General features: G+C 43.7%; 1 protein-coding gene across 1 annotated transcript in view; it reads left to right on the top strand.

The window, feature by feature from the left end:
* Positions 1–3,436: 3,436 nt before the first annotated feature.
* The window catches only part of adarb2 (adenosine deaminase RNA specific B2 (inactive)), a 161,482-nt gene continuing 150,317 nt past the window's right edge, over positions 3,437–14,601 (top strand). Inside the window, exon 1 of the mRNA XM_041961674.1 lies at positions 3,437–3,539. Within this exon, the coding sequence (XP_041817608.1) occupies positions 3,437–3,539 (103 nt within the window). The remainder of the gene's footprint in view (positions 3,540–14,601) is intronic.

The raw sequence follows: 14,601 nt of genomic DNA on the forward strand, positions 1-14,601 counted from the left end.
AGAACACGTGCCGTAGCCTGCCGTGTGTTTATTTCATAGGGATTATTAAATACAGATCATTATTAAGTCTATGTTTAACGTTAACATTAGTATTCTGTAGGACACAGGCAGTATTAGTCCATGCCCAGTTCCTTGAATAAGACATAAATTCAATGGCTGCAGTTTCCTCACAACGAAAAGCAATTTTATGAGCAAACCTGCAATCCCCAATCCCCCGCATCCCCAAGTTTTGCACATTTAACGGGAGTGATACTTTTGGAGTGTTTTTCAAAATAAAAGCTAGGAAATTGCATCTGCGTTCATTGGCACATGAGAAAAATCAGACCAATACATATAAAGTAAGTGGACAGTGACACGTGTTGCACAGTCGTGGGCAAATGCAATACAGTAAAGATGAAAATGGAAATCAGTGAATAAATTCAGAAAAAAATACGTTCATATACAAATGAGTAGCCAATATTATTTTAACAACTTTGCAAGAGTGCATGGATTAATTCTGTAGTACTGTTTAATTTGCGATCAAATCAAGGACAAACTCGTGTATGCAAATGCCTGTTACAGTACACAGTCTTTGAACGTATACAGTCAAATATCCCCTCTTTGGAATAGGCATGTTATGACTACCGCACCTATATTTAGACAGATCTGTTCTGTACACAGAGTCATACAAGAAAGCTATTTTTAAAAAAAACATAATCAGTCTTAAAGGGACACCGCTGGTTTTACACATGAGCAAGCACCCAGCTTGTGACAACAGTCGGTTATCTGCTGTGGCTCTGGAGGAGTTTGACCAAATAACCCTGATCCAAGATGACCCTGACGATGTCATCAGGGTCATCTTGGGTTGCGGCCGAGACTTCAAATATTGAACAGAAACACTGAGTTTTGAACTTGGTGCATGCGGGAGGAGGGCTCTGCCAAAAGATGCTACTGATTTATGTTCACAAAAAGTGTTTTTTTATTTTATTTCTATTATTGTATTTTGCTTTTCTATGATCTAAATCAATTAGCCGACTGACAGTGAACTAATCTGTCACTATTTTGAGAACTGATCGGTGGTAATCTTTCGAGGCGTTTTTTTTTAAGCAGAGCTGCCAAACAAACCACAACAAACTGCTGTCAGCTTCTTACATGAGAGGAATTTCTGCTTTTCTCTCTCTTCTTTTTAAATCACCGTAAATTAAATATCTGTGGATTTTGTGGATTTGGATTTTTTTTTTTACAGATCTGTGTAGCTTCTGTCTCCTTCACTCACCGTATGCAATGCAAGTTGTGCCTCAGAAATGCTTCGACATGGTATTTATTTTGCTGAATTAGATCACCAGTCTGCTTGCAGCCTTGTCATTGATGATCTCAGCCATAGGTCACAGTGTCGTCTACAGATCCCTGATAGTTTGAGACCTGAACAAATGGCCCGTATGTAAAAGAACCACAGCAGAGGTAACATGGAGATATATGAGCGGTAACAGTAGAGATATTCCCGGGCCCTCACTGACACTTTGCATCCATCCAACAGCTACTGACCTTGCTCTGTGTGTGTGTGTTTGTATTTGTGTGTTCATGCATGTGCGTGCAGGCACGTACCTCTGACCTGTACCTCGGCCCACCCAGCCTGTTTGCTGTTATCTATGTATGCTCCAGCCCCCCCGCTAGCACACCTTCATTACTGCCCCAGATAGTGGCATTGGCAACTTGTCACTTGTATTGATTTCTCTTAAACTGCAATTTACATGGATATTTGTGGGCGTCCTGAGGGCAGGCTGCAGCCTGGCGGACGGCCCCTCACCCTCTCTATCCCGCTCTCTGCCCCTCGGGCCGGGAGGAAATGTTTCCACCCAACAACAGAGCCTCAAAGTGACTTTTCAATGTGACAACTGGTTTTTCTGCAAATGCACTGTTTTCTTTCCTTTAAAAATAGAATGGCTAAAAGCTGGTGAGGGTATAGGAGATGTTTTTAGGGAAAATAACGTCATTTACAGCCAATAGAAGGTTGTTTTTTTTAAGATGTCATTCTTCAGTACCTACTAATGCTGAAACAGAAACTTAAAGCGGCATAAAACAAACTACAATTGTGTTTCTGAAGAGGCCCGAACAAACCTGCATTTTTTTCCCCCCACTGCACTGGCCTCGAATGTATAGGCGCCTCCTCCCACCCCACACCTGACCTTCCACAGTCGAGGCTGGGGGACTAAAACAATAACCTCCAGCTAGGAAAGCCACAAATGCTTTCTGAAAGCCTCGACACTGCACTTTCACACAAAAATGCCAAAATGTCACAATCTTCAAACTTTGTGGCTGCAGCACACTGTCAGTAGCGTTTGTGCCGACTGTGCTGAAGGTCACCTGCAACCTCCAAACAGGATTTCCAAAATAAAAGAGGACATATTATTTTAGAATTAGGACGCTGGTGTAGTTAGAAAGCTGGACAGAATTTGACTCAGACAGCGCATGAAAGATGTGTTTGTTTTAGCTGAGCTATTGAGCGTGTGCTCTCTGAACATTATGCATCTTAGAGTAATCGCCCTTTGAGGACTTTATTTTTCTGCATTATTTCGATCCATAATCCTGCAAGAAAATTAGAAATCCCAAATCTCAGTAGGCAAACAAGGAGGAAGAGGAGAAAGATTCACGTAACAGAGGACTTTGCAGAGATTTGTGTTTTAGTGACATAATGAAGCCATCACCCTGTTATTTTAGCCTCAAGTTGGTGGTGAGTTTGCAGCACGATGGCAAAGACTAAGTATGGAAACCTTCTGCCAGCAAGGATAACCATATTCACGGTAAACATTGGACCTGCTGAAGTGCCCTTGAGCAGGAGTCCCTTCCGGGCTGACCCTTGACCCCACCCTGCGTGGAGGGCGGACGAGAACAGACTCCCCCTGCAGTGTGGAAAAAAAAGGGAAGGAAAAAGTGCGAGGAATAAGCCAAAACGTTAACAAACGTTTAAAAAAGCAGCGGGTGAATAAGGGGTGTGAGTTGGTGGGTGTCGCTGGTGATGTCACACCTCCCAGACAGCCACGATTGGACCCTAATTAGAAAGCTCGGCAGCAAATAGATAGGCGTCCTGCATGATTGAATTCAAAGTGGCTGATGCCAAAATTTCTGCAGAGGCGCGGAAAACTGCCGGAGAGGAGCGGAGGAGACGGGGCGCCGGCATCAGTGCCGCTGAGAGGTGCCACGCTGCGCTGCGAACAGGCTCCGTGAGCTGGAGGCGAGCTGGAGTTTCAGAGGTGATACAGGAACAGCGAGACGCGCTCCCCCCTGGTTCGGAGGGATAAAAAAAAGAGGGAGAGCTGAAAATATAGTCCGAGTCTACGTCAAACCCGAGGACGCTGCGTTATCAGAGAGCAACGGAGGCTGAAGCGAGACAAGTACAAAGGAGAGTCGAGCCGCCGAGTCCAAGTTATTCCTGCGCTCCGCTCCAAAGGCTGCGCCGATGGCATCCGTACTTGGAAACAACAGCCGCGCGTCGGGGGCTCAGAGCGGCCAGGTCAAATGCAAGCTGAAAAGGCGGAGGCGGAGGCGATCGAAGAGAAAAGGTACAACTTTGCAGCACTTCTGTCCTTTCTGCGTGTCTTCTCTTTGCAGAGGTCGTGCGCACCTTGGCGGGGCACCGGAGCGCGCGGCAGCCCGGTCGACCCTGCGCCGCTCCAGCCGCGCGTGCACTGACGCTCCGCGGCGGCTCCACTTAGCAGCCTTCACGCGGTAAAAGAAGCAGCACGAGCGGACGGGTCCTGTTCAGATGCGCCGACGGCTTTAAGTGACGCATTTTGCCTGGGAAAGTTTAGTCGCTGCTGCGTCCGTTGCGTTTAAAAATCCTCCGTCGTCTCTAACGTCGAGGAGGACAGTGAGAAAATTAAACGACCAATTTGCGTCAACAGAAGTTTGAACCAGGGTTTAAAAAAGAAAAGCGCCTCGTTTTTCCTGTTTTACACCAGATTTTTTTTGATGCATCCAAAAAGGACTCGACGTTGCCACCCAACCGCGTTTAACTTCCTCTCTGAAAACAATACGGATTTCCTCCATCATTTAAACCACGCAGCGACCTCAGTTTCTTTCAGTGACTCCACATTTAAACTAATGCTCTAAAGCGCAAGACAAGCGCCACATGCACTGAAACAAACCTGCAAGATTTTCTTGCAAAGAAAACACTTAAATTTCCCTGCTGTAAGCCCGCTGTAGCATGCCAGAATCCTGAAATCCACCAGTCTGACTCCTAATAATTTCTCAGAGATTCTTTGTACACAACTATTTTTTGCCTCATTAGAGGCGTGAACTTCAGAGCTCTGCTGTGCATAATTCAACTGTACTGAGCACCAAAAAGTCCAAAGTTTGAGAAACAGTTCTGGGCCTTCAACGGGGAGAGAAGCAGAGGAAAAAGCCATTAGCTGTTCAGTCCTTTAGAATAATATTTAATTTCATGCTGCTGTTTTTATTTGTGTGTATTTTTGATTCCAAATCTCTAAAATTACTGCATAGAGTGTCCCTAATGAATAAATGTGTGAAGTCAGTGTATCAAACCACTAAGACGTGCTGTAGAACAGTTAATTACACCTGGAATCAACAATGAAAAGCATGCTGATTTTCTCCAACTGAAACATAACAACAATGCAACATTTTGTGTTGCGCCGTAGTGAAGTAGACGCTGACCGGAGCTCATGGTAAAAAAATCCCCTGTGTGGTTTTGTGCCCTGCAAAACAGCAGGAAGATGCACACTTTATCTGCCAACAACAGCTGCACATTAATGCCATTTATGCTTTTACAGGAAAAAAAAAAATTACAGCACTTTGACTGATCGCACACTTCTACCTCACCAGCTCTCGCTTTGATATTCTGTGTTTTTTTTTTTTTGTCTATTTCAAAATGGTCACAATTTACTACAGTGTTGTTCACTGTTAAAATTAATCTGCAATTGCTGAGTAATTCTACACCAGCCTATTTTATATTGTACCTCACAGTGACAAAATGGGGAAGTGAAATTTGAAAAAAATGACGAAGAAAGGAGTTATTTCCATATGTCAGTGAGAGCTTCGATACTTAAAAGCTTAACTGCCTCTTAAGAGATTCTCCCTGATTTAGTTTTCTTGATTATTTCCTGAGGTATTCTGGCTAATTAACGGTAAGTCGCCCAAACTGAAGCATCAAACGCTTATTTGCTCTGGCACAGGCCACAAACACTCACAGAAATACGTGTTTTTTTTATTCCCCGCTTGCACATTTTCTGCCTCCTCCATAAGAAAGCAGAGGAGATCTAAATAAAATAGCAATGACACATTTATTTTTATTTATTCATATGTATAACAGATGATAACACAACTGTTAGTGTTGTTTATGCTTGAAGAAACTGACGTGCCACCCCATTGCATTGTGGAATATGGATGAACGCTCGGAGCGTGTTGACGTATCCGACTGCAATTGAATGCATAACGAGCTTTCATAAACACTTTGCACTTGTCATCAAACTACAAACAGACAACTGCACCTCATTTCCATAACCTCTTGATTTTTAATAGCCCAAGTAATTGAGACAAGGGAGACAATACATAAAATATAGTGCTGAGGCAAATGTATTTACATAATGGAAACGACAGAATTGGTTCCACAACATTAAGCATTGCATATGAGTACCACACAAACGCGTGCACATTAGCTGACAGGCCTTCGCAGCGTGTTTCCGAACGGCTAATTTATCAGCGCTGCTGATTCATTCTGATAACACGGGACATTAGGGGCCAGTTCAGGGACTGGTTGTAAATGAACTGTGTCTTTGGGAAGAGCTGATGGCCGCTGACTCCTCCAGAGCTGCAGGAGGCGGGATCACTGTGCTCCAGTGGCTGAAACATTCAGTCAGATCTGTACCTTCCTGCCTGAATGTTTTTCTCGCCGTTTTTTTCTTTTGATTGGTGTTGGGGCGGGGAAAGACTCAAGGAGCTTTCAGAAAGCCAAAATTTGTAAATGTTTCTTAAGCTGTCAATGTAAGAGCGCAGTTGATGATTGAAAGATTTTTTTTCCTGCTTCAAACTTGACCGCAAATTACGCAAAAGCCGGATTGAATGCTTTTTTTTTTTTCATTATTATCCGTCAGCTCAAATGCCAGCTGATCATCATCTTGACATTCCACACAATTAATTTATAGACCTTAAGGCAAAAAGTCACAGAGGGATTATTGCATGGCATTTGGGTCTTAATCCCTTGAAAAGGCTACATATTATTTGTACATGGACTGGCTAAAACCTGTGTGTGTGTGTATTTTTAAAGGTTATAAGCAGACCCCCCACCCCCCCACCCCCCACCCCAACTTCTTTTAATTTTTTTCCACCAAACTCATCTTTGCAATTGTTGTTTTTTTTGGGCCGCTGTAGAGCGCAAAACAAAGAATGAAGATTAAAGACGAGAGATTTATTTTTACTTTACATTTCTTGTCACCCAGGCTCGCCTCTGCCCAGAATTCACAGAAATCACACACTTTCCTATATTTGTGGGTGGTGTTTCTCGCTCTCTGCCGCTCTTCACTCGCACTTTGCCGACCGCTGCCTCCTCGTATTGTTCAGGTTTCAGTGCTCCTGTCAGCACGGCATTGTTCGGATGTACACCTCGCTCTGCGTTGGTTTGTCCTCCCTTTGGCACGGTGTTTGACCGGTGTCATTGCTCCTAGAAGGATTCGTGAACATGCTGTGTGTCTGTCTCTTAATTAATCACAGCCTTGTGATTTACAGTTACGTCCCTGTGGGTTGCCGGTGTCACAAATAAAATCCTTGTGGAGGAGTGAATATAGCTTGAGTCCACCGTCTGTAAAACCACACCTGCCAATCATCAGCATTACATGCCCTTTGTCCCCCTCTCTCCTATCTTAAACTGTGGCATACGTGCAACATATTCCTTGTCTTTTATCCACATTGTGTTTTTTTTATGAATAAAAATAAGCACAGCAGAGATTTATAGGCCAACATCATTTTTTACAACCACACTTATCACCCTGTACTCTCAACATACAGTATATCAGCGTATCATCGAGAGCGCCGAGGGGGAAATGTGAAAAACAGAGTGTAGCATAATTTATGTAGCAATTACTGTTTACGCTGTCATTCCTAGCGAGGTGGCGGCAGGCAGAGGGGTCGAGTGCGGACTGTCGGGAGGGGGATGAAAGTTGAGGCGGAGCTGCGGGGGGGTGGTGCAGGACAGAGGACGATGGTCATCGTCTGCTCGATGCTCTCTGAGGGCTGCTCTGACTGTCTGACACGCAGCTCAACAGAGGAGGGAAGAGTGAGAGGAAACTCTGCGCGCTGTCGTCGGCGTCCCTCTTAAGGCTGATGAGTGATACGGGCTGTGTCGAGGCGAGGGCAGAGGTCAGGGTGGAGAGCGAAGGCCGAGGAAGACAGAACCTCCATTAGGATTTTACTGTTTTTAACAAATCCAAATCCAATTTGTGTTGGCTCAACCCGACAGGTATGTTTCTGCATCCAGTAATTTTTAGTTAATGGTTGCTGTGCCTGACACAAAACTCTCAGTAATTGTCACTGTTGGATGAAAACCTTGCATCTCCAAAATGTCATGTATTGTAATGAGCAACAGTAGCTTTGTTTTAGTTTGATGATATACAGTCATGATTCTATCATGACTCTCCCAGAAGGAGTATGAAATATAAAGTGGATAAATGGCGGTTGTGGCAGTTATTTCATCTTGTCACCTGTAGCTTGCTATCTGTCAGGACAGTTTGTCTGTGCTTTGCAAATGTCTTGATTTCAAATCCATTAGTAATTCCTCACTGTAGGATGAGGTATTTTTTTAGCCGTTTTGTATATATTTAGGCAGTAGGAAGAGTTGGAGAGTTGGATTGACATGCAAGTAAGGTTCTCACCCAGAATGGAACTGGGTACATAAAAGTTGCATGGTATCCATCATAGACTACAAGACTACTAGGAAGAACCCCTCCCCTTGTCCACTGTCCACTTATATGGATTTTAAACCTAATATAGCTTAGAAATGTTGCTGAATCTGGCATTTGGCCTGACTTTGTAAATGTAATTAAATTACTTTAAAGTCCCTTTTTATGAGTTGTTAATACCATTTTTCTCAACTTCCTAAAAGTGAAAGTAGAATTGCAGTTGCAAGTTTTTTAAGCAACAACAGAATTACAAAGAAAAAAATGGACACAATTTTTGAAAATAGGTCTCTTTTATATGCAGCACAATTTCCACATGGTGTCTGATAGAGGCTGACTGATAGCATCAATAAAAAGCTATCTGTGAATAATAAAAGGAAGTAAAAAGTAGTCAGGGATCTGCTCAGTGCCAGATAATACTGCACTGAGCTCTCTTTGAAAAATAGTTAGACTGGTTACACTCAAGCTGCAATGGTATAAACAGTCCAAATACTGTATGTAGTGTCTGTAGTGGAGCACTGTTGTTCTGCGCTGCGGTTCAGATGAAAACGAGAGCTGATCTGTCTCTCTTATTTCATTCACTCTCGAGACTACTTTTAATCTTACCTGTTTAATTATGTCAGTGTTGTTATGTGCTTGGCGCAACACCAGTGTAACAGTACCTGTAAACCTGCACATGTGCACTGCAGGAGTACATTATATTCTCCGCAATGGCCTCGATTTACATTCAGAATCCATTTGTAAATAAATCCTAGTGCAGCAAGACACAGACAGGAAGAGGACTTAAATAAACGCACATCTTGCATATTGCCAGTGCCACTGGTATCCTAATGTGGGTTTATTCACACAGCGGGAGGGTGTGTGTGTGTGTGTGTGTGCGTGTGTGCATGTGTGCGTGTGTGCTCGGGGGGGTGGGGGGTGGGGGTCTGGTTGTGGCACACACTAGTTACCGGTGCTGGTTTCCATGTTGGGACAGCCCAATGTCACACAGCCTGCGTGTTGTGGGAGGGGAAAAGAGATGTATTTCACAGATGTAAAGCTCTAGTTTTAGCCCCGAAACACTTCTGTCACATTTGTTTGTGTTTGTGCTGATAACCGCATTAAGAGCTGCGACAAAAACACCGCTGGCATTTATGAGGTTAATGAAGGTCAGTGCCGATGGAAACGGCGCCGTGCTCCTCTGTGTGTGCTTGCATGGCTTTGTGAATTTACAGCCACTTCCTGATTAAGAGTAGCGGCGGAGGAGTCGGCGGTTTAGGACACGGTGTCCTCTAACTGACTGAGTGTTTAGCTGAGAGAAAAAAGGTTATTACTACTGACTATGGTCTCTTGAGGACAGCTGATAAAATGACCACGGAAAAGGAATAGCACAACTTTAGCACATTAGCATAATTAGTAATTATCTCGTAATAGTCCCTCTTGGCTTTTTGGAGCTCGGCAGTGAGAAATTGTACTTAAAGTTCAGGCACAGAAAACAAATTCCATGCCAAATTGTCTCAATAACACACGCATTTGATGCTGAGAGGCGCCTCAGTCAGGTTGTGGAGAAAATGAATCACAAGTATCAAAAGCACAGATGCAGATTTAAAAAATTCAGAAGGTGACACTTAAGTTAATTAGTCTGTTGTTTGATGACTCCCACAGTTGAAGAGATAAGCGTATTACTCACATCACAAATAACTTGTTGCACTTGTTGCTATGACGACAAAGCATAGAATTTTAATTTAGTTAGTCATGTGTTACGCTTCATCAGTCTGTCCACAACAGCTTTAGAAACGATAGCTACTCTTTGGGAGACATTTGAGAACTGTTATACTGCAATGTAGTTAACCACCGCTAATGTATGAGCTGCTGTGATGGGGACTGTGCTCCAGAGCGAATCAGATGATGTGTCTTTGTGTTTATTTGTTTGCATGCGTGTGATTTATCTGCTCTGTGTGTGTGTGTGCGTGTGTGTGTGTGTGGGTGTGTGTACAGTACGAGCTGGTGTGCTGCCGTTCGCAGCGAACTGTCAGTCCTCATAAACAGAGATGCAGCACAGCAAGTCAGCAGCATTATCGCTTCCTGTCAGTGTTTGTGCGTCTGCAGTCCGCTAGACAACACAACATGAGAGAGTTGACGGCGTAAAAGAGGGAGTGAGGCTGCCTGGTAGCGACTGCCAAGAGATTTTGAGGTGGCGTTGGATGCGAGGAACGAAGTCAAGTCAAAGCGCGGCCCTTTCACTGCTGTTCGAATCACAGCTCTAATAATACAGAACTTTGTATTACGTGTCATGTCAAGCGTTCAGTGAACACATCTCAACAGTTTCAGCAGCAAGTTTAACTGCTCCGTCATCTTTCTGTCCAGGGAGGGATGCAGCTAAGTAACTTTCATTCATTGATTAGTCTAACGGTGATATTCTTGATCAACCCATTTGTCATTTGCTCTATAAAATGTTAGAAAAGTCCCACCAACCTCCACCAAGAAGGTAGGGCACAGCGTATGTAGCCTGGGAGCTGAAACACAGGGCAAAAAAGTCAGCGGCTTGTAAAGCTAAGTGCTCATAATGCGTTTGGATTTTGAGAGCTGAACTCGTTTTTTTTTTTTTTTTTTGAGTATGAAAATCAAGCTGAAAGTCTAGTAGTGTAAAAGCGAGACGGACATATCCTCCCGTCCTCAGTTGAAATCGCATCCTTGATTTGGTCCAAATGTGAAGGAAGAATCTGCTTTTCATGCCTGGTCTTGCATCCGGACCGCCAGGTTCAAGCAAAAACAGAATTGTTCAATGTGGGCTTTATGCACATATCTCACAAAATCAAGTTTCAGTGTAGCTGCTGATGGAAGGCAGCTGATTCTTCCCTTTTTTTTACTGTTTGTACTGCTGTCCGGACAAGCTCTCACATCTAATCTGAAGTTCTGCCAGTAGCGTGGAAGTGCCCCACACATCATGGTGGCAAAACATTTCTCCAGTTTATGATCCTAATTAGCTCTAACTGTGCCATCATCCCTGAGTCATCATGCCTGGAGAGAGGCCAGATCATTTGACGGTCCGCAGTTTCACACTTTCTTTTTCCCTCTCCTCTCTCTTTTCTTCTCTCCTCTTTTCCTTTTCTCTCTCTCTCACTAGCCCCCCCCCCCCCTCCCTTTCCTGTGTCTCATTTCAGCAGCACACTCTGTTATTGTTGTCTTCCGACTTGCTTGTGCATATTCACAGCACGGTAGCTGCTACTGTGAAAAGGGACATATTTCATAAGCAGAAAATAGCTGAAGAAGGTGTTAGAACTTGCGCACCGAAAAAGCTTTTTGCTGTTTCACAAACTCCAAAATGCAGAAAGTCAGCCATGAAATGCGTTTGGCTGTCGTTCGACCAGGTTTCAAAATAAAAGTCACAAAGGAATCAGCAGGCAGGCTCTGCACTGTTGACTCTCGCTGACTGATGTCCTGCTTCAGCCACACGACAGCACAACTGCCTCGTCCGCTGTGCTGACATAGCAAAGTTAACACCGATACCCCGCCTCATATGGAATAATGAAATTGGATGAAGCAGCTTAAGCGAGCGCCGTCCCTTCTCTCACCATCAGACTGGGTGCCTATTTGAGATAACGTTAATGAAGGGGACTTTAGCCAAGAATAGACACGTCTTACTGCTGGAGGGGGTCGGGCGACGAGGAGGGGGTGGGGCGCCAGCAGCATTTATTTCCATTAATAAGATGGAGCATTTTACAAGAGGGCCTCTCCTGAGGGCTCTCTCCGGAGGTCGGAGAGAATCCTACACCTTAACAACCTCCAAACGAGTTCATTTCACCGAGCGGGCACGTGGAGGCTCACCGCAGCATGTCTTTTCCCAAAGAAACTTGTCTTTACCTTGACGTGGCTCCACACAACTCGGGCTGAAGTGGACACTCAATCACCATAATCACTGCTGTCCATCCTTGATAGGTCTTTTTTAGGTTATTAATATGAATCTGAGCAGCTTGAGAGGCTGCTGCCTTCTGTCGACACCGTGGCAAGTTTATTCTTGGAAGGAGCAGGTAGGCGGATAGCGTGGTATAAATATGAGTTCTTGAAGTTCTTCGGTGTAATTGACCAATCACTAAGGCCCCTGACTGATGCTACACCGGTAAAGGCTTATGTCCTTGCACGGCACATATGCAGGTTACAATGTTAACAGTGAAAGATTCGCTACCCGAAGGATTGTATTTCTGTTTTCTGATTTCTAAAAGATTCTTTAAAGGGTTAAAAATGCACTTGACAGCTGCACACGTGATATTGTGCTAAAAGACAGAGGCTAAAGCTACGTGAAAAGGTCAGCATTCTCACCAGCTGATGATCCATGGAGAAGACATGGAAATAAACAGACTGAAATGTCCAAGCAGTAAAGAGCTAGTTAGCCCTCGCATATTAAATCTATTATAAAAATGCAAAAACAATCGATGGTCAGTCTAACATTTCATTGTGGCACAACCCTGTTTGGCTTCTTAAAGACTTAACATAAATCAAACTGAGGCTATGTTGAAGCATAATTGTTTCTACAGTATTTTTCATTTTCTACAACAGAAAAATACTTTTTGAAAGTTGTTTTTTTTTCAACCATAGTATTGTCCTCATACCGTCTTAACCTTCAGTTTCACGAAAGTTCAGTTCAGTTTCTCTTGTGTTTTTGGTTTTTGACAGTCTGAAAATAAAGACTCAACCCTCTTAATGGAAGGAGTTCTTTGCACAGCGGCTCGGCATGTGAAAAGTCCAAAGCTTGACGGGCAAGACGTGCCTTGTTCCACTTACAAAGCTATGATTGGCCAATCACTGTTCAGGGGAGCGGCTACTTGTGCCTTTATCTATTTGGTAATAAGCCCATGAAGATGCAATATATCTACTGAGGATTACAGCATTATATGATAAGTGGTGAGCATTATGGGCAACAATGCATTATCTCAGTACAGTAAAGAGCTCTGTGTCATTAGCTGAGTTGCTGTGCCTGTATGCAGAATGTGATATTTGGTGATCTTTTCACCTCGCTCTGTACGAGGGGTTGAGAGCGACCTCCCACTTCTTCAGTATGTAAATATATCTGATGGTGGTTGACTCGTAGTAAATGGTAAATAAACGTTTCATCCAGTGCACATTAGATCCATGTGGCTGATGGAACTGCTTAATGGCAGATTAGTGCATTGATAATGATGAGCGCACGCATGTGAGCTTCCTGGCTGCTTCATTATTCTGTTCACACACGGGCATTAAATAACAGTTTTTCCCCTCTTCGCCCTACAGTAAATCCTCTCTCATCCATCGATTCTAGCATCCTTTAGGGGCTCCTTCTAGGAGAGACCGACAGGCTTATCTTGCAAATCCTTTAAAAGGTATTTAAAAAAAATCTTTGCCTGCATTAACTCTGTCTGATGTTGCGCGTATCACTACGGAGTCGGCCGGCGTTGGGCGAGTTGGAGTTTTATATACCTCTGGGCCGATCCGTGTGATATGTGAAGTCCTGTTTTCCAAGTTTCTTAACAGTCTCACAGCATGGTGTTTATTTTCCCTCCTTGCTGCCTGATTTTGATTTGTACAGCTTGAGGTGGTGGAGCGTAATAGATGTGTTTGCATTGCCGAAAAACTGAGAGTTCCAATCGCTCATCCATTTCCTTTGATAGCTCAGGGTGTATTTGGCTTCGCCCAGATAAGGCCTGAGTATACATTGAGTCAGATTCAGTTGAATTGTTTGTACACACATGGTGCTTTGGCACGGGTCTGCTTGGATGGGCTTTGGCATGATGGAGAATTCCATCCCCACCTCCCCCTCCCTGACAACCCCACAGTAGTGCTTCATGGGGCCGGAGCTGTTGGTGAAGGGTGCGTCGGACTGGAGGCTACGAGTGTTATCCTTGCGTAAAGGACAAAGAAAGAGGAGTCCCTGAAATGCTGGCACAGATGAACCTGCATGACCCCAATTCCAAATTTAGACACAAGGTATATTGTGTAAGTCCTCATGAGACGTACGCCCCCAGTAAAAACATCCCATATTTCAGTTGTCATATTGAGACACTAAACACGGTTCATTCCCAGCGACTTTTCATCACTTTCCTTCAGATCTGTTGTGCAGATGTGTTGTACAGGTGTTCCATTCTTAAAGCCTGGCACCTTTCGTGACTTGACAGTATTTGGGAAACCCGATGAAAAATGGCAAAGTGAGCTTTTCAGGTGTTTGTTCATGGCTTTCTGAATTTCATCTGGACCTGTTCCCACTGCAGCCTCGCAGCTTCGCAGCTTCAACATAAAAAGTGCTATAAATCGAAAATGCAGATTCAAACACAAATATTTTTGTAACATAAACAGATATAAACAGTGGCTTTGCATCACACTCCTTATATCTACTGTACAGTCCAGTTGGATCCTTTTATTTGATGAGACTGACAGGACTGTAAATTCATACATTTTCCTCTTGAATTCCTCTTGTGTCGCTCTAGAGAGCCAGGTACAGGTTTTCATGAATACTGTTTAAAATTAAACACACTAAAAGATTACATTCAGACTTCCATTGCGGAGGACAACAGTGCTGAAATAGATTGTAGCAACAGCTGCTTAGCATATACAGTACTGTATGTCCATAACGCTAAATGAAACATATCATTAAATTCAAATCAGGGTTAGTGCTTTCCAGAATGCACCTAATTTCCTAAATGTCCAGAAACAATAATTGAAATCAAATGACTTATCTGTTGCACTGTTCACAGCCTCTCTCACTGAA

This window comes from Chelmon rostratus, chromosome 20 (genome assembly GCF_017976325.1).
Source record: "Chelmon rostratus isolate fCheRos1 chromosome 20, fCheRos1.pri, whole genome shotgun sequence".
Taxonomy (NCBI): Eukaryota; Metazoa; Chordata; class Actinopteri; order Chaetodontiformes; family Chaetodontidae; genus Chelmon; species Chelmon rostratus.